The following is an 18,766-nucleotide window of genomic DNA, read 5'->3' as shown; positions in this document are numbered from 1 at the left end:
GCATTTCAGTAGAATTAATTTCCTTTGTAATTCTGTGCATTTTATTTTATGCATTTGAAAGCATTATTCTGAGAAGTGGTCCATGGGCTTCACCAGACTGCCTAAGGGGCTCGTGACAACAATAATGGTCGTAATAGGAGAAGGGAAGGTAGAAACAGAAGCTATCCCATGATCCTAATGGGATATTAGGCAGAATGATCCTGAGGCATGCGTTCAAGTCTTTGTTCTGCCATTTTATAGCTTTGGGCAAGTCACAACCTTTCAGACATTTTTTCATCTGTAAAATGGGAATGATACTTTCACTAACTACTTCAAAGGGCTATTGTGAGGAAAGCGCTTTGTAAATGTTAAAGTGCTATATAAAAGTGAATTATTAATGATGATGAATAATTCTTGCCTTCTATAAAAATTCAGAAAATGGAGAAATTCTTTAGGATGACTTTTCATAGGCATCTTGAGGGAAACTTAGGGCTACTTATTGGGTGTTTGTTTTCTTGGACACTTTTTTTTCATTTTGAGTTTCTCAGTATCAAGTTCAGGAATTAGAGATCAAGATTTTGGTCTTTCTGCTGTGTTCAGAGTTGAAATCTGTTATCTATTTGTATTCTGGCTGATATAAATATTAACTTATGGTGTAACTCTGTGGGATATATTTCCTCCTACTTACTGATGTTTTCCCCCTTGGCATTTGAGATCTGTGAAATAAACTTCACTTTAAGAACTGTTCCCAGCACTAAGGAGAAAAAAACTGAGTAGATGAACAGAGCAAGAATATAATTGACTCTATAATATTTGATTATATAGTTTTATACATACTACCATTAATTCTAGCACTGATCATTCATTTAGTAAATATTTTTTGAGCTCCTGTATGTGTGTAACGTACTTTTCAAGGGGCATTGAGTTTTGTGGTATTCGGGCAGATGATGTAGAAAAGTACTAAAGCTCAGCACAAGTATATGAGGCCTTTGCTGGTACCTTTCCCCAAAATTTACCTTGTATTATTTTGTGTATGTTTTGTATCTACCTCTCCTCCTTTGAGGTTCATGAAATTCTTCTCTACTGCCCAATCAAAATCTTAGTAGCTGTTGTCTGTAGACCTCCTGGTCACTCTATTTCTTTTCTCAGTGAGTTTAGTGCCTGACTCACTGTTTTTCTCTTCTCTTCAGCTCCTGCCATCATAACTGGGGACTTCAAGATAGATGTTTACTCTCTTTCAAACATCCTAACTACTTGGTTCCTCAGCCTGCTCGCTTCCTGTGACCTATTTCTCTACTCTGTCTTAGTCAAACACGAAGATGGTCATACTCTTGATCTTACCAGTACCCACAAATACAACAACCCCGTGCCCAAGAATTTCAAAATCCTCTTATCTGACTCTAATTTACTGGTTTTCTACCTCTCTTTCTGTCTTCCTTTACCAAACCATACTCTGTCCACATCATGAACACTAATCCCTCAACCTCTCAATTTCCTCCCAGTTCATCTCTCCTGCACTAGCCACTGTCTCCTCTTTTTCCGTATTGACCCCTTGATCAATCAGTTCAGTTCTACACTCTACTTTTCTTTTGAATCTCTAGCCCCTTAGCCCCCTTATCATATTGCTGATTGTGCCTTGCCAAGCCCAGCCTTTGATCACTCCCACCATCCTTGTTCCTACCCATGCGCTGTTGAACAAAGGTGGCAAAAATCACAAAAACCATTCTGACTAGGTCCTCTATAAATGTATGTTACATGGCCTTACCTGGGTCTTCACTGCTGCTAGGTCAGGTAATCCTTCTACACCTCTCTTATCAATTCACTGTTCCACTCTCCACAATAGCTCTTCCAAACCTTTTCATCCCTTTTCAAATCTTCCAAGGCTTCACCTCTTCCCATCCTCTCAGCTGAGAAAATTGAGCTCCCTCTTCTTTCCACTTCCTTATTTTATATCACTCGTGCCTTATGCCACTATCTCCTCCTTCATTCCCATCTCACACAATGAGGTACCCTTACTCCTTACCAAGGCTAACCCTTCTACCTGAATAAGCAATCCTATTCTATCCTGTCTCTTCTAATACACTACCCCCTCTGTCATTCCCACCCTATTACTTATCTTCAATCTCTCAATGTCTTGCTGGCTCCCTACAGCCTACAAACATGCCCATATCTCCCTCATTCTCAAAAACCCCTCGCGTGATTCTTCTGTCCCCATTATTGTCCTATATTTCATCTACCCTCTGTGGCTAAATTCCTTGAAAAGCCATCTGTAATAAGTGCCTCTACTTTCCTCTCTCTTCTTAACCTCTTACAATCTGGCTTCTGATCTTACCATTCCACCAAAACTTCTCTTTCCAATATTACAGTGACCTCTTAATCAACGAATCCAGCAGGCTTGTCTCAGTCCTCATTCTTCTTGACCTCATTGCAGCCTTTGACATTGTAAATCAACCTTTTCTTCTTGATACCCTCTTCTCTTTGGGCTTTCAGGACACCCCTCTCTCCTGCTTCTCCTCCTCCCTATCAGACTGCTCATTCTCAGTGTCCTTTGCTGGTTCGTCATCCAGATTGTGCTCTTTAGCCAGAGATGTCCCCACAAGGTTCTGTCTTGGGCCCTTTTCTCTTCTCTCTCTCTACTGCTTCACTCAGTGATCTCATCGGCTCCCATGGACTTAATTGCCATCTGTGATAATGATTCTCAAATCTGTCTATCCTGCCCTAACCTTTCTGCTGACCTCCAATATCACATATCAGTTGCCTTTCAGACATTTACTACATGTCCAGTAGAAGGCTTAAACTCAACATGTCCAAAACTGAACTCATTATCTGTCCTCCTTAATGTTCCCCCCACCTCCTAACTTCCCTATTGCTGTCAAGGACAGTGCCATCCTTCCAGTCCTGGATTTCATCTTCATCTCCTCACTATCTCTCATCCCCCATACCTAGTGTGTTATCAAGGCATATTAATTGAATATACCCTCTTCTTACCTCTGATACTGCCACCTTCATGGCCCTCATCCCCTCATGCCTAAACTATTGCAGAAGTCTGGTGATGGGTCTGTCTGCCTCAAGTCTCTTCTGATTCCAATTCATCCTCATTCAACCGCCAAAGTGATTTTCCTAAAGTGCAGGTCTGACATGCTACTCCCTTACTCAGTAAACTATTGGTTCCCTATTGCTTCCAGAATCAGATATAAAATCCTCTCTGGCAATCAAAGCCCTTCATAACCTCACTTTCCTACCTTTCTAGTCTTCTTACACCTTACTCTCTGGCATGTACTCTGCCATCCAATGACACTGACCTTTTTGCTGTTCTAAAAACAAGACACTCCATCTTTCAGCTCCGGATATTTTTTTTTGCTGCCCCCCTCCTCCCATGCCTGGAATGCTCGCCTTCCTCATCTTAACCTGTTGGCTTCCCTGGATTCTTTTAAGCCCCAACCAAAATCTTCTACAGGGTATTTTTCCCAACCCTCTAAATTCTAGTGTCTTCTCTCTCTTACTCATTTCCCATTTATGCTTTATATTTATATATAAGCTATATATTTATGCTTGTTTGTACAGAATTGTTTGCTTGTTACCTTCTCCTTTAGATTTAATCTCCTTGAGGGCCGGGACTGCCTTTTGTCTCTTTTTGTATCCCTCGTGCTAAACACTGTGCTTGGCACACAGCAGGCATACAATGTATGTTTGTTGACTTTCCTCATGAATGTAAGTTCTGTGACAGTCAAGATCATTCCATTTTTGTCTTTGTATTCCCCCCTGCCTGGCACAGTCCTGTCATTTAGTGGGAGCTTAATAAACACATATTGATTAATAGATTGAATTAAAATATAGTTGGGGCAGGTAGGTGGCACAGTGGGTAGAGCACCAGCCCTGAAGTCAAGAGGACCTGAGTTCAAATGTGGCCTCAGACCAAACACTTGACACTTACTAGCTGTGTGACCCTGGGCAATTAACCCCAATTGTCTAACGAGAGCAAGAGAGAGAGAAAAGAATTAAAATATAGTCGTTCAGTATTTTAGTTTATTCTTTGTTTTCTTAAATCTTCTCTTTTTAACTTTTCATTTTAACATTCATTACTTGAAAAAAGGCAGTAATATTGAATTCATAAATTCTATGCTGTTCCTGAGTGAACATGTATAAATAAGTTTTTTTATAGCATTTTAAAGTGTACAGTTTTCTCCTCTCATTACTGCTAGCATTATTAGCCCTATTTTACAGTTGTGACAACTGAGTTTTTAAGGAGGTTAAATAACATATTATTATTAGTATCATAGATAATAAGTGTTGAACTCAGAATTTGAATCCAGTCTCCTAACTCCAGATCTAGTTTTCTTTCCAACACACTACGTTGCCTCAATACAATTCTACCATTTCACCCAGCTTGATTTATTATATTTTAAAGGTGATTATTTCACCAAGAATCTTCTCTCCTTAGTTATCATAGGCCATTCCCTTTATTTCAGACATTTTTAAGGAAAATGAGTTTAAAAATTTTTTGAAACCACAACACTCCAGGGGCAGCTAGGTGGGACAGTGGATAGAGCACTGGCCCTAGATGCAGGAGGACCTGAGTTCAAATTCTGCCTCAGACACGTAACACATACTAGCTGTGTGACCCTGGGCAAGTCATTTAACCCCATTGCCTAGCCAAAAAAAAAAAAAGGAGAAACCATAACACTCTTAAGTAGTGCCCTTTAACCCCCATAGTCATCCACAGTCTGACCTCTGATAGATTGTCATGGGATTTGAAATTTAAACTGACTACTTACTTGTGTTTCTTGCCCTCTTACAATTCTTTAGAGATGTTTAAGTATAATAGTGAGTGCTCTTGAACTTGTCAGTCATGCTTTTTGATGGATGATTTGGGATTTTTTTATCAGAGTAATTTTTAAAAAATTCTACCCAGAGTTGGTCCTCCGTGAATCTTTAAATTACATATTTTGTTGTTGATAAGATTATCAGTGCAACATTTGAACTCATAGGTGATTTTAAATTAGATTTTATTTCCTTTGCATAGTATTCTAATAGATTACTCTACTCTTAGACGAACTTTGATTTTAAAACATGATCTTAATGCTTTTTTGAAGTACCTTATTTGTTTTGTCTGTTAATTCATTATTGGAGAGTGGCAGCCACTTTCCTTTAGGTTCAATAAGATCACAGAATAGCTATATTTCTTACTATCTTTGAACATCTCAGTGATGCTTTTTTTAAAAGTCTAAACAAGCTGGAGGAAAATACTGGTCAAAATATGATTTGGCCATGTGGAAGCACACCCATTTTATGTATAATCAGATGCTAGCGTCAGCTAAACAACCTTTTTGCTTCTTTTACAAAAATGTGTGCCTTGCTTTAGGCAAACCCAATACGTGAACATTTTTGTTTATGAAACATAAATTAGGAGCTCTTAGGATAATAGGATCTTAGAACTAGTGGGGATATTAGAGACCATCTAATCCAATTACCTCATTTTACAGTTGTAGAAACTGAGGCTTAGAAAGGTTAATTGACTTACCCAAAATCAGTTTACACTTAAATGACAGGGAAAGGATTGGAGCTTAGGTCCTCCAACTACTAAACTAGGAGTTTTTGTTAACCACAGTTTCTTCAAATAGGTCTTCTATTCCATTTAAGATATGATTTAATTTATAGTAATTCAATTTGCATATAGATTTTGAGCAATATTTATTGCATGGTATAAATTTTGCCTATATTCATAGTTAATATAAATTTGATTGAATGCCTTCGTTCTTGTCCTTTTTTGGTACAGTTTGTCTTTTTCAGCAGAAGTAATATAGTCTCTAAGAGAAGTGCTTCTGACTTTTTTAGGACATGCCACTTATTGGGAATAACTGTCTAGAACTACCTTTTAAAAAATTGCCTTTACTTAGCAGTAGGAATGGTTTCTAACTTGTTAATCTAGGTAATGTTTTTCTGTCTCTTGCCTTTGAAATATGTTTTTGAAGTACAGAATTTGGGATACCAGTTAGATCTCTTGGTTGTCTGGAATGTGTAACTCAGTTCTGCTAAAGTATAACTCAGAGGGGAACTTATGTGAGGAATCAAGACTGATGAGAGACTAGGTGAAACAAACATTTTCACAAAATCAAGGAAGTGCTGATTAGTTCAACAAAGAAAGAGGTATTGTCTTATGCTTTGAAATAGTGTTCGTGTTGGAAGGGGATTCCCTTGGGCTTGTTTTTTCGCAGTCTTGGCATGGCTCGTGAGTCAAAGTGGAGTATTTTATGCAATTTCAATTCTATGCTTCATTTCCTTGAATGCCATCAAGCTGCACCCTGTAGAATTACAAGTTTATGTATTAGAACGGTGTTGTATTCAATGAAAAGTCACAGACCTGGTTGAGAAAACAACTTTCATTCAAAGAGGAAGTACAGGAGGATGCCTCTCTCAAAGGAAGATTATTTGTGAAAAAGATTCCATGTGACTCAATAATAAAATAATAGATATGTTTTTCTGTGTCCTTGGAAGGTTTTAAGCATTCAAAAGAATGGTGGCAAAAAGGATAAGAGTTCATTAGTGTTTGTCCTCAGAGGTATATTTCGTTGCAATAATAAAATAGGACAAGCAGCTGTATTATTCAAAACATCTCAATCTTATGGGGAAATTAGTATAATTGAATATTTTAGAGGCACATTATTGGAAAGAGCCTGGTCTGATACTTGGGCTTTGAGAAGCAGAAGGGCAATTTCTGAGCATGCTGAAGTATGATACTTAAATTAATGGTTTATTGTCACTGTTTTGATCTTCATTTTCTCTCTGTACACATACATAATTAGGTATCTTCTCCCTCTTGTTTTTCCTCCTCCCCCATCCTATTTTGAACAGCTAGATGATTAGACAAAGATGCTTCAATCACCTTTATGACTATTGCAGTCTTCTGTTATTCACCCCAGTATGGTTTTTTTTTTTACTTCTTGCCTTTTTTTAAATTTTGTAAAGCTGATTCTAAGAGAATTCTTTGTCTATTCTTTAGGCAGGCCCTTATTCATATACTCAGAAATGCTTTTAGATAATGTATTGTTTATCCCGGTATCAGAATGAAAATAAACATTATCTGGAACATGTCCTAGATTTTTATCCATGTATTTCCTCCTTTTGGGATGCCTTCCCTGAGCCCTGTCTGTCAAAATTTTACCTGTTCTTAAGACATAATACATATGTAACCTCTACTATGAATCTTCCTTATTCCCTACATTAAATCAACAAACTTTTATGAAGTGCCTACTATGCGCTAGGCACTGTGCTAAACACTGGTGATATAAAGAAAGGCAAAAAATAGTCCCTACTCTTAAGAAGCTCACAATACAAATAACTGTGTACTAACAAGCTATCTATAGGATAAGTTGGATATAATCACAGAGGGAAGGCACTAGTATTAAAGAGGGATTCTTGCAGAAGGTGGAATTTTAGCTGAGACTTGAAGGAAGCCAAAGCAGGCAGAGATGAGGACAGAAAGTATTCCAGGTAAAGACAACACCTAGTGAAAAGGCAAGGTAAGGAAGGAGACCAGTGTCACTGAGTCCCAGAGTACGTGGAGATCTTAAGGTGTAAAAAGACTGGAAAGGAAGGAAGGGGCCAGTTCATGAAAGGATATAAAAGCTAAACCAAAGATTTTATATTTGATCCTGGAGGCAATGGAAAGCCACTAGGTTTTGTTGAATGGGAGTGAGGGGAGATGTAATATAGTCAGAGTTGCTCTTTAGGACTTTGATAGCTGAGTGGAAGACAGACTGGGCTAGAGTCAGAGATTTAAAGCAAGGAGACCAACCAGAAAGCTATTGCAAAATATGAAAGCATAAGATGAGGAAGGCTTGCACCAGAGTGGTGGTAGTGTCAGGGGAGGACAGTCTAGGAGAGATGTTATGAAGGTAGAATTGACAAGACTTGTCAACATTGGATATAGAGGGTGAGAGAGTGAGGAGTCGAGGATGACTGGGTGACTGTGAGGATGGTCATGCCCTTAATGGAGTTCTTTTATGTACTCCTAGCACTTTGTACTTCTCTTGTAGCACATGCCCTGTGTTGCCCTTTTAAAATAGTTATTGTATACGTGTCATCTGTTCTCAGAATATATTGTGCTAGAGAATAGGAGCCATGTGTTTTTCATCATTGTATCCCACACAGTGCACAGCCTTACACATAGTAGGTAGAGGAGAAATATTTATCAACTAAATTTTAGAGATAAAACTTCATTTAATAATATGTTCAATATGATTATACATGTATAGCCTATATCAGACTGCATGCTGTCTTGGTGAGGGGGAAGGAGGGGGAAAAATTTAGAATTCAAAATCTTATAAAAGTGAATGTTGAAAACTAAAAATAAATAAATGAATAAATTTTTAAAAACTTCATTTAATGTAAAGTAGATACTAGTTTTGCTTCTATAATTCCCCCCCCACACTTTTGATTTTTGTTTTTTAATTATAGAAAAGAACATTTTGAAAAGGAATTAAATTAGAGCATTTAGTGCCATTTTTGCCTGATGGTATTTGGAAATGTTGTCAGTGATACAACTAAAAATGGCATACATTTCCTGACTTGATTAAAAGGTTCACACCCTTAGAAATCATTTTGTTCTTTAGAAAGGAGATAAATAATAAAGAGTAGCCTGTTTGAAAGCGGTGGGGAGAACCTGCTGTTTTAATTTTGTTCACAGCAGTCGGTCAGACTCTGTTCTGTTGGTGCTGGCCTTGATAATCGTTCAATATAATATTGGAATTCAACTATTACGTATCTTATGCATTTATGGTTATCTCTAGAATTATCAAAATGTTGAGAGGCTATGGTAAATAAGTCTACCCTTCTATAAACACAGTGTTCTGTTTAACAAAGATCCAGTTGTTTTATATGTGGATTATATCTTATTGGGTTTTTTTTAATCAAATCAATATATGAGCGTTTAAATCAAAAGTATTTGTTTGCAAGAGGATTTAATTTCTCAATTGATTATCCTTCATACTTGGTGAAGCCTTTAAAAAAAACTTTAAATTTGTTTATGAACCGTCCCCTCTCTCAACTCTCTGATTTGCCCAGAAATTTCTTTAAACCTGAATATTATTAGGGTTAGTGTGAGGAAGGCACAGGAAATATTGTGAAAGTGGAGACAGATACTTCTTTTGTTGTTGTTTTAATTAAATTTTTCATGTATGTGTATGTATACATATTTAGTATTTAATTCTTTGTTATCTGCTAAACTGGAAACTGTCTCCCTTTTTATGGGTAATGTTTTTAGAGTTGGTGGCTATGTTCTTCATAACATCATCAGAATGCTTTACTTCTTTTGAAGGAGAACCATCATCAATTCAGAGTGGGGGGAGGGAGGAATGTACACTAGCCTTTCTTCAGTCTTGTCCTCCCACCTCAATGAAAATCTCATAGAACTTTTCAAAGGACAACTTGATAATGGAAGTATTAGACTTAAGGAAATCTTTTTGTTATTGGACTGAAAAAGGTACAGTAGGTGAATTCTCCCCAAGAATTTGTGGATTTGGCATAGTTTTGTACTTTTGTTGCGTTCTCTCTCTCTCTCTTTCTCTCTCTCTCTCTCTCTCTCTCTCTCTCTCTCTCTCTCTCTCTCTCTCTCTCTCTCTCTCTCTCTCTCTCTCTGTCTCCTTTCTCCCAGACCTATTATTTAGTTCTCAGATCTCCAGGCCCTCCACCTCTCATTGTTCTCCTTCCTAGTCTACAACATTTACCATCTAAGCTGTCTTCATTTTCCTTCTATGACAGTGGATCCTCTTATCTATCCCAAGCTCTTAAAACTTGTCATTTCTCCATCTCTTCTGATGGTGAACCAAATCCTCATCTAGTCTCCATTTTTCCCTTTCTGAACCGCTTTCCCACAACTAGCCAATCGTAATCATATAACATCATATTGTAGTGATGAAAATGGACATCTTAAATTGAAATGTAAGGTAAATATCAGGAAAATCATATGTAACACCAAACACTTCCAACCCCTAATTCCCAAAGCCTACTCAGCCTACAGGTAATTTTACTGCCTCCCAGATAATGTGTCTTCCCAACGCAGTGTCAGGTAGGATAGCTCAGATATTCATGATGAGTAGTAGGAAACCATGCTGCATCTCTTGTGGTGCCTTCAGCGTCCACTGGAACTGTGAAGCATTGCAGCCTGTAAACATTGTTTCTTTGGATGGAAACTAGAACTGAAAGGAAAGCTTCCTGCTGCTGCTTCCACCAGTCACTCTTAACAACAAGCAGAGTCTAAATGCAAATGGGAGGGAAGCCTCAGTGTCTGCAAACCTCAACGTGATGAAATGTGACATGGACTGGAATCTCCTAGCTCTGGGGCCATTTCCCTTCTCCAATCCACTTCTTACTTTCCCAAAGGTTCTTTCAAATAACCACCCAAGAAACATCCCTATGTTGCCCTGCCTACACATATCCTCCTGAGATAGGCAATTACAGGTCTTCTTTCCAATGAGTGGTCTCTTTGGTCCCAAAGCATTGTGGAAGAGTGGCAGTCCTCAGGGGGAAAAGACACTTTACACCTCTGTAAGTGACCAGTTCAGCTATTAACTATTCTGTACTTTTGCATCTTGTGTTTCCTCTGCATCCCCTGTGCAAACTCCAGCCTCACCACTTCTCTTTACACTACTTGCATGCTACTCAGGAAAGTTATGAAGCTATTTTAACTGATCCCATTAGACTTTTTTTTTTATCTCATCTGGGCTCCATCCCTACTTCTAATCTCTCTCCTAACTCCTAGCCTTGCATTGCCATCCATCTGACATCTCTATTTCCATCATGTCCCCCTGTTACCATCTCAAACTCAAAATATTCAGGAGAAAACTCATATTTCCCTCCAAACCTATCTTTTCCCAAAATTTCCTCTTCCTTTGATAGCACACTGTCGTAGTCACTCAGTTTCATAATATTCCAGTCATCCTTGACTCCCCCACCTATGAAATCAAATCAGTTGTTAAAATTCTACCTCCACAACATTTCTTGCATCTGTCCCATTTTCTGTACTCATGTAACTTCTACATTAGTTCAGTCCCACACTAACTCTTGCCTAGACCATTCCAATAGCTTCCTTATTGGCCTAATTCTAGTCTCTCCCCTTTCCACCCCATCCTCCACTGTCAAACTAATATTCCTGTCTTATAGATCTGATTATAGTCCTATCTATGCTCAACCTTTAGTGGCCCCATTACTTTTAGAATAAAAATGTGAATCTCTCAGGTTCCAATTTCTCATAATCTAGCTCTTATTCCAGATATTCCATATTACTCCCTTTCGTGAGCTCTACACTCCAACTAAACTGGATTAATAATAGCTGCCCCTTGAATTTGGCTTTTCCATTTCCTGTCACCTTGACTTTACATAAGCTATCTGCCATGTCAAGAATGCACTCTCCCTTCACTTACACCTCTTAGACTCCCTGGTTTCCTTCAAGGCTCCAGTTAAATTCCACATCCTGTGGGAAGCCTTTCTTGATCTCTCACAACCCCAGACCCAGGCGTTTGTCCATCTCTTTTCTGTAATTACTTGTACTTACTTATTGGTGTGGATGTTGTATCCCTCCAGTGGAGTGTAAGCTCTTAAGGACTGTCATTTTTTTTGTGTGTGTGTCCTTAATGCTTAGTAGTACCCAGAACACAGCAGGCATTTATTAAATGTTTGTTAAATGGAACTGAAATTATTGAAACTATCAGTAGGGTGATGAAAATATAATATTGAAGTTGTATGGTGTAGACCTGATGGTCTTATTTTGAAGGAGTCAGAATTGAACTGAAATGTTTAATAGTTATTGATGATTGCAATAATTCCAGTAATTGGTGTAGGGATCTTGAATTTTTTAGCTATTCAATTTTACCCATTTTCTTTTCAGCCTAACCATTTTAAGCAACCATATTGGTACCTTAGAGGTTTTAATAAGATGTTCATTTTTGTACTTGTTATACAATTTCTTTCTCCATAACAAGAAAGAACTTGAGACAATTCAGTACTGCTTTTATTAATAGAATTACATAACTTTAGCTTTAGTATTTCACTGGTATTTTTCCCACTGAAAACAGAAAACATTGAATCTGAATAAGTAAATTTAGACGCTTACTCTTAGAAAGTAGAATTAGAGAGGTACTATATGTTTTACTATTAGGGATATTCACTGGAATGTGCTAGTAGTATCATTAGCGATTGACTTGCTCCCCCAGCAATAGAACTTGGCTAATCTTTTTTTTTTCCTTTTCTTTCTTCTTTCCCTCTCCCTCTCTCTCTTTCTTTCTCTCTCGCTCTCTCTCTCTCCCTCATCTTTCAGGTCTACACACAATGAGCTGGAAAAGAATCGGTGAGTCTATGATAAAGTGAAAATAAGTAATTAAAAAATAAACTAACAACTTCAATGTGAAGAGATTTTAATATGGTATATGCAATAGTAATATGATAAAGATATACATCATAATCCTAATAACCTCTAAAAGACAACCCCCTAAATAAACTTTGTTGTCTAAACTGAAAGAAGTAACCCATACAATTGATGACATAGCCTTTATTCCACTTTCCCAGTTAAAGTTAATTGTTACGAAAAATGGTCCATGTGTGATGTTACTAAGGTATTAGATTTCTGAGGCACTAGTTAATTCTTGTTACCACAAACTAAAGAGCCCATGAGTTTCTTTCTCCTTGATAGGGCTATCATAATCTCTGTAGTAAAAAAGAAATTAATGTTAAGTAAAGTGTATTCACCCCACTGGCCATTATTAAACTAGTCGAGTTGTTTAGGGATTTTAGCTAGCATCCTTTACTTTTTTCCCTGTTCTTTTCCCTCTGAATACCTATTATACTTTGTTATTTCTTTTGGTACTTATCACATTCTGCTTGATGTGTATATTTTTGTTTTACATACCCTGCTAGATTATAAACTTACTGAGCAGTGACCATGTCTTATTTATCATTTTATTCCCCAGAGTGCCTAACATGGTACCTTACACACTGACTAAAGATTTATTGAATGAATGTTTGGATGCAAAAGTGAATGATGCATAGTTTAGAATGTTCAGTTTGAAGGAATTTTTGAGATAATCTAGACCAAACATTTTATTTTTTTGATGAGGAAACTGAAGCCTAGAAAGGCCATAGTCTAGAATTAGAGCAGTGTGAGATCTCAGATGTGTTGTCATCTAACCTGTGCCTGGGCAGGAAGCCCACCTAGGACATCCCTAACAAATGTTGTCTCAATTCCTACTTAAATTGAGGTAGACTATGTCTGTAGTATTTCTCTATCTACTCTAATATTTTTTTTAAGGAAGTTAGGAAGTTAATCTTGTATGATTTTGTTCTTGATGAATTTAAACTGGCTTCTAATGTGGTTAAGGCTCTTAACTTCTCTAAGCTTCAGTAACCTTATATATAAAGTGGAGATAATCCTTGTCCTCTCTAACTCATGTGAGGAAAGCACTGAATTCTCTATATATGTGAGAAGTTATTGTTTTAAAAGGAAGAAGCTTTCCTCTCTCAGCTGGGACATCGGGAAAAGTTTCATGGAGTATGTAGTGGTGTTTTGGCTGGGCTTTGAAGAATGGGTATATTGTTGATAGGCAGATTGATGAAGGTCGTTCTAGACATAAGGAACGGCAGGAGGAAAGATGCCAATGTGAAACATAAAATACATTTGGTGATCAGTGAAACATAAAATACATTTGGTGATCAGTGAGTAGTCCAGTTTGGCTAAAACATAATTCATTCTTCTTTCCTGGGCCATCTTCTGTGTGTGTTGGGTGTGTCTGCCTGGGCTCCCACTCTAATCTATACTCTCAGTGATCTTATTAGTATCCATGGGTTTAGTGATCATGTCTTTCTAGATAACTCCCAAATCTACATATCCGGCCATTATCTCTTTCTTAGTCTTCAGTCTCACATCACCAGTTGCCTACTGGACATTTCCACTTCGATGTCTCAGATACAGCTCAAACTTAAATTATGAGTTCCATAATGGAACTCATAATCTTTCCTCCTAAACCCACCTGCTTTCCCAACTTCATTGTTTCTGTCAACAGTGCCATTAGCCTTCTAGTCTTCTGCGTTCATAACCTGTGAGTCATCATCCTCAACTGTTCTACATTCTTCACCCCTTATATCCAGTAGTTGTTAATTGTTGTTAATTCTACCTGTACATCTCTCACATCTGTCTTCTTCTCTCTATTCACATGGCTACAAATCTCATTCAGGCCCTTATTACCCCTCTTATAGATTATTGCAGTAACTTCTTAATTTGTTTCCTTAATCCCTCTAGGACAGCGGTTCTTAAGCTGGGGTCCACAGACCACTTAGGGGTCCCATGGATAGGTTTCACGGAAACCATGAACTTGGATGAGAAAAATTTTCATTTCAATATAATTAGAAGCTTTTGTAACCCTTTACAAAAGATTCTAATTATATTGAAATGAAAATTTTTCTCTATGTATGTATTTTACTTTATGTTTTTAAAAATAATATTTTGAAAAGGGCTCCATAGGCTTTACCAGAATGCCAAAGGGGGTCCATGGTACAAAAAAAAAAATGGTTAACCACAGCTCTAGGATAAATTATAAATCAACTTAAAACCTGTGACAACCCAGCAACAACCTGTATTTCCAAATTTATTTCGTATCACTCTTCCTCATAACACTGTGCATTACAGCCAGACTGGTTTACTTTCTCTTCCCTGTCTTAAAGATTTCATCTTCTGACTTGATATCTCTCATGCCTGGAATGTTCACACTCTTCACCACTGTCTCATGGAATCCCTAGCTTCTTTCAGAGCTGTACTCAAGTGCCACTTTCTTCAAGAGTCCTTCACTAATCCCTCTCAGTTGTTAATGCTCCCCTTCCCAAATTACTTTATATTTACTTTGTATATATTATTTACTTATCTATGTACATGGTATTTTTTCTCAGTAGATTCCATAAGGACAGAGACTGTTTTGTTTTTGTCTTTGTATCCACAGGGTCTAATATGGTGCCTACCATATATAGTTATTACTTAATAAATGCTTGCTGAAGACTTGAATTGAATTGAGAAAACCATATAAGTTGGTGTCATGTCGGGAAGTAGTTCCCAGTTAGACGTTTGAGAACCCCTTGAGGGTTTGCAGTGATGGCCCAAGGGATTCTGCCTTAAGCAGTAAAAAATTTCCCACTAACTTTGAAAGTATATTTTCCCTCTGTAATAGTAAGCATGTGCCTGTTTGAAGTATGACAGGTTTGCTTCAGCCTGTCATGGTTATACACACAATGATTTTCTTGTTCATGCAGGAGTTATATTCAGCTACTTCTAAGTATAATATGTTAGTGCAGTTTCTCAACTTGTCATCAAATTGTTTCCAAACTGCCAGAAGCATTCAACCTTTGAGTACAAAGCAATTCCCAGAGGATGATCAGATGCATACATGTACCCTCATTTATATTCCAGATACTGCACTGGAATAGCTCCCTTATTCCCCTCTTACCTGGTAATTGTACCTCATCAATTATGTAATCACACGATCAAAATGTTACCCTTTTTTGCACTTATTTGCACTTATAGTGCAAATACCAGGGTTTTTGAAAACCATAATCACGGAGCACATGCTCATGCACATTACAAACCGTCTTGAATCCTTCATAGACCATCACGAGTGTTTTGCAGAAGCACCTTATATTACAATATTAAGACTTTTCTGATTTAAACTTATCCTTCATTTATATTACTGTTTTCTCTGGCAGATTTTCAATGAAATGATTGATATTGGTTATTCAGTAAATACTTTGTGGGAGTGTGCCCACTGGTAGAAAAAAAGAAAGTCATGTCTGAAGAGAGTCTTTCCTTTCAGAGATTAGTTTGTGTATAAATGTTGTTTAAAAAAAGGAAGCATTATATGCAATCAAACATTTATCATTTAATACAGCACTTGTCTTTGGCCCATAGAAAGGTACATATTTTATATCATAACTGGCTATTCATTTTTTTCACTTGGTTAGGTGGCTAAAATTTTTAAATGAATTTACATTTTTCAGCTAATGAACTTGTGAAATTCTCCAACTATTTCCTACCATGTATTTGTGTGAGCATTTTCACTTTATTCTTGTTTTAAATAAAAATACAGAAACAAACTCCATGCAGAATGAGATTTAAAACTGCGTTTGATGTTGAACCAATTATTGCAAACTTTTGTTCAAACAAAAAGCCCAAGTATTAAGTTTATGTTATTATATTATGTTATACATCTTCCAAATTGTAGCTTATTTCATAAAAAATGTTATTTGTATTCAACAAAATAAATTTAATGTGAAGACTTTCAGGTAATAATAAGTACATGAGGTCTTGCTGGATTATTTCTTTTAATAACACAGAATGCACCACACAAAATATTTGTAATTATTTTATAACTAGTTTTATGATTTTATGTATTTTAATTTTTTTTTCAGTTTTAAAGGTCACTGTAATTTTTTTGGAATTACTTTTTTCTCAATTACATGTAAAATTTTTAAAATTTTTAAAAAAATTCTGAGTTCCAAATTGTCTCTCCCCCATCATTGAGAAGGCAAGCAATTTTATATGGGCTATACTTGTGCAGCCATGCAAAACGTATTTCCATATTAATCATGCTGTGAAAGAAAACACAGACCCCCAGAAAATCCAAGAAAAATAAAGTAAAAAATAAATATGCTTTGATCTACATTCAGACTCCATCAGTTCTTTCTCTGGGGGTGAATAGCATTTTGCATCATAAATCCTTTAGAATTGTCTTGGATTATTGTATTGTTAAGAATAGCTAAGTCATTCACATTTGATCATCATTACAATACTGCTGTTACAATATTGTTGTATACAGTGTTCTGCTCACTTCATTTTGCATCAATTCATATAAATCTTACAAAGTTTTCCTGAAAGTATCCTGCTTGTCATTTCTTATAGCACAATAGTATTCTATCACAGTCATATACCATAACTTGTTCATCTGTTCCGTAATTGATATGCATCCCTTGATTTTCAATTCTTTGCCACCACAAAAAGAGCTGCTATAAATATTTTTGTACATATAGGTCCTTTTCCTTTTTCTTTGATTTCTTTGGTATACCGACCTAGTAATGGTATTGCTGGGTCAAAGTGTATCTGCATTTTTATAGCCCTTTGGGCATAGTTCCAAATTGCTCTCCAGAATGGTTGGATCAGTTCACGACTCTACCAACAATACATTAGGGTCCCAATTTTTCCACATCCCCTCCAACATTTTATCATTTTTCGTTTCTGTCATACTAGCCAATCTGATAGGTGTGAGGTGATACCTCAGAGTTGTAATTTGCATTTCTCTGATTGCTATTTAGAGCATTTCTTCATATGACTGTATATAGCTTTGGTTTCTTTGTCTGAAAACTGCCCGTTCATATCCTTTGACCATTTATCAATTGGTGAATTACTCATATTCTTATAAATTTGACTCAATTCATTATAGCTTTGAGAAATGAGGCCTTTATCAGAGGATCTTGGTATGAATTTTCCCCCAGTTTCCTGTTTTCCTTCTAATCTTTGTTACATTGTTTTTGTTTATACAAAAACTTTAAAATTTTATATAATCAGAATTATCTATTTTACATTTTTAATGTTCTCTGTTTCTTGTTTGGTCCTAAATACTTCCCTTACCCATAGATCTGACAGGTAAACTATTCCATGCTCTCCTGATTTGCTGTGGTTGTCACCCTTTATGTGTAAAGCATGTACCCATTTTGACCCTATCTTGGTATATGGTGTGAGATGTTGTTCTCTACCTAGTTTTTGCCAAACTGCTTTGCAGTTTTCCCAGCAATTTTTATTGAATAGTGAGTTCTTCTCCCAAAAGTATGGATCTTTAGTTTTATCAGACACTACAGTATTATGGACATTTACTGTTGGGTATTGTGTACCTAATCTATTCCACTGATCCGCCATTGTTTCTTATCCAGTTCCAGATTATTTTGATTATTACTGCTTTGTAATACAGTTTGAGATGTGGTGCTAGTAGGCTACCTTCCTTCACATTTTTTTTCTATGATTGCATTGATAGTCTTAATCTTTTGTTCTTCCAGATGAATTTTATTAGTATTTTTCCTAGCTCTATAAAATAATTTTTGTAGTGTGATTGGTATGGCACTAAATAAGTAAATTAATTTAGGTAGAATTGTCATTTTTATTATATTGGTTTGGTCTACGCATGAGCAATTAATATTCTCCAGTTATTTAAATTTTATTTTATTTGTGTGAAAACTATTTTTTAATTGTGTTCATATAGTACCTGGGTTTGTCTTGGCAGGTAGATTACCAAATATTTTATATTGTCTGTAGTTATTTTAAATGGAATTTCTCTTTTTCTCTCTTCTGGCTGGACTTTGTTGGTAATATATAGAAATGCTGATTATTTATGTAGGTTTATTTTATATCCTACAACTTTGCTGAAGTTGTTAATTATTTCAAATAGTTTTTTAGATGATTCTCTAGGATTCTCTAAGTGTACCGTCATATCATCTGCAAATAGTAGTAGTTTTATTTCCTCATTGCTGATTCTAATTCCTTCAATTTCCTTTTCTTCTCTTATTGCTATAGCTAGCATTTCTAGTACAGTATTGAATACTAGTGGTGATAATGGGCATCCTTGCTTCATTCCTGATCTTATTGGTAAGGTTCTAGCTTATCCCCATTACGGATGATGCTTGCTGATGGTTTTAGACAGGTACTACTTGTCATTTTAAGGAAAGCTCTATGTATACCTATACTTTCTAGTATTTTTTAATGGGAATG

At 36.5% G+C, this 18,766-nt stretch overlaps 1 protein-coding gene across 3 annotated transcripts in view; it reads left to right on the top strand.

Annotated features, from left to right (window-relative positions):
* MXI1 (MAX interactor 1, dimerization protein) overlaps positions 1-18,766 on the top strand; it is a 102,653-nt gene that overhangs the window by 35,964 nt on the left and 47,923 nt on the right. For 2 of the 3 annotated variants that reach the window (XM_020987994.2, XM_020987996.2), the window contains exon 3: positions 12,293-12,322. The exons of the other annotated variant lie outside the window; for it this stretch is intronic. In XM_020987994.2, coding sequence (XP_020843653.1) covers positions 12,293-12,322 — 30 coding nt within the window. The remainder of the gene's footprint in view (positions 1-12,292; positions 12,323-18,766) is intronic. 3 annotated transcript variants of the gene reach the window in all.

This window comes from Phascolarctos cinereus, unplaced genomic scaffold (assembly GCF_003287225.1).
Source record: "Phascolarctos cinereus isolate Bilbo 61053 unplaced genomic scaffold, phaCin_HiC Scaffold_3;HRSCAF=262, whole genome shotgun sequence".
In the NCBI taxonomy this organism is placed as follows: Eukaryota; Metazoa; Chordata; class Mammalia; order Diprotodontia; family Phascolarctidae; genus Phascolarctos; species Phascolarctos cinereus.
This window is presented reverse-complemented; position numbering and strand designations above follow the sequence as displayed.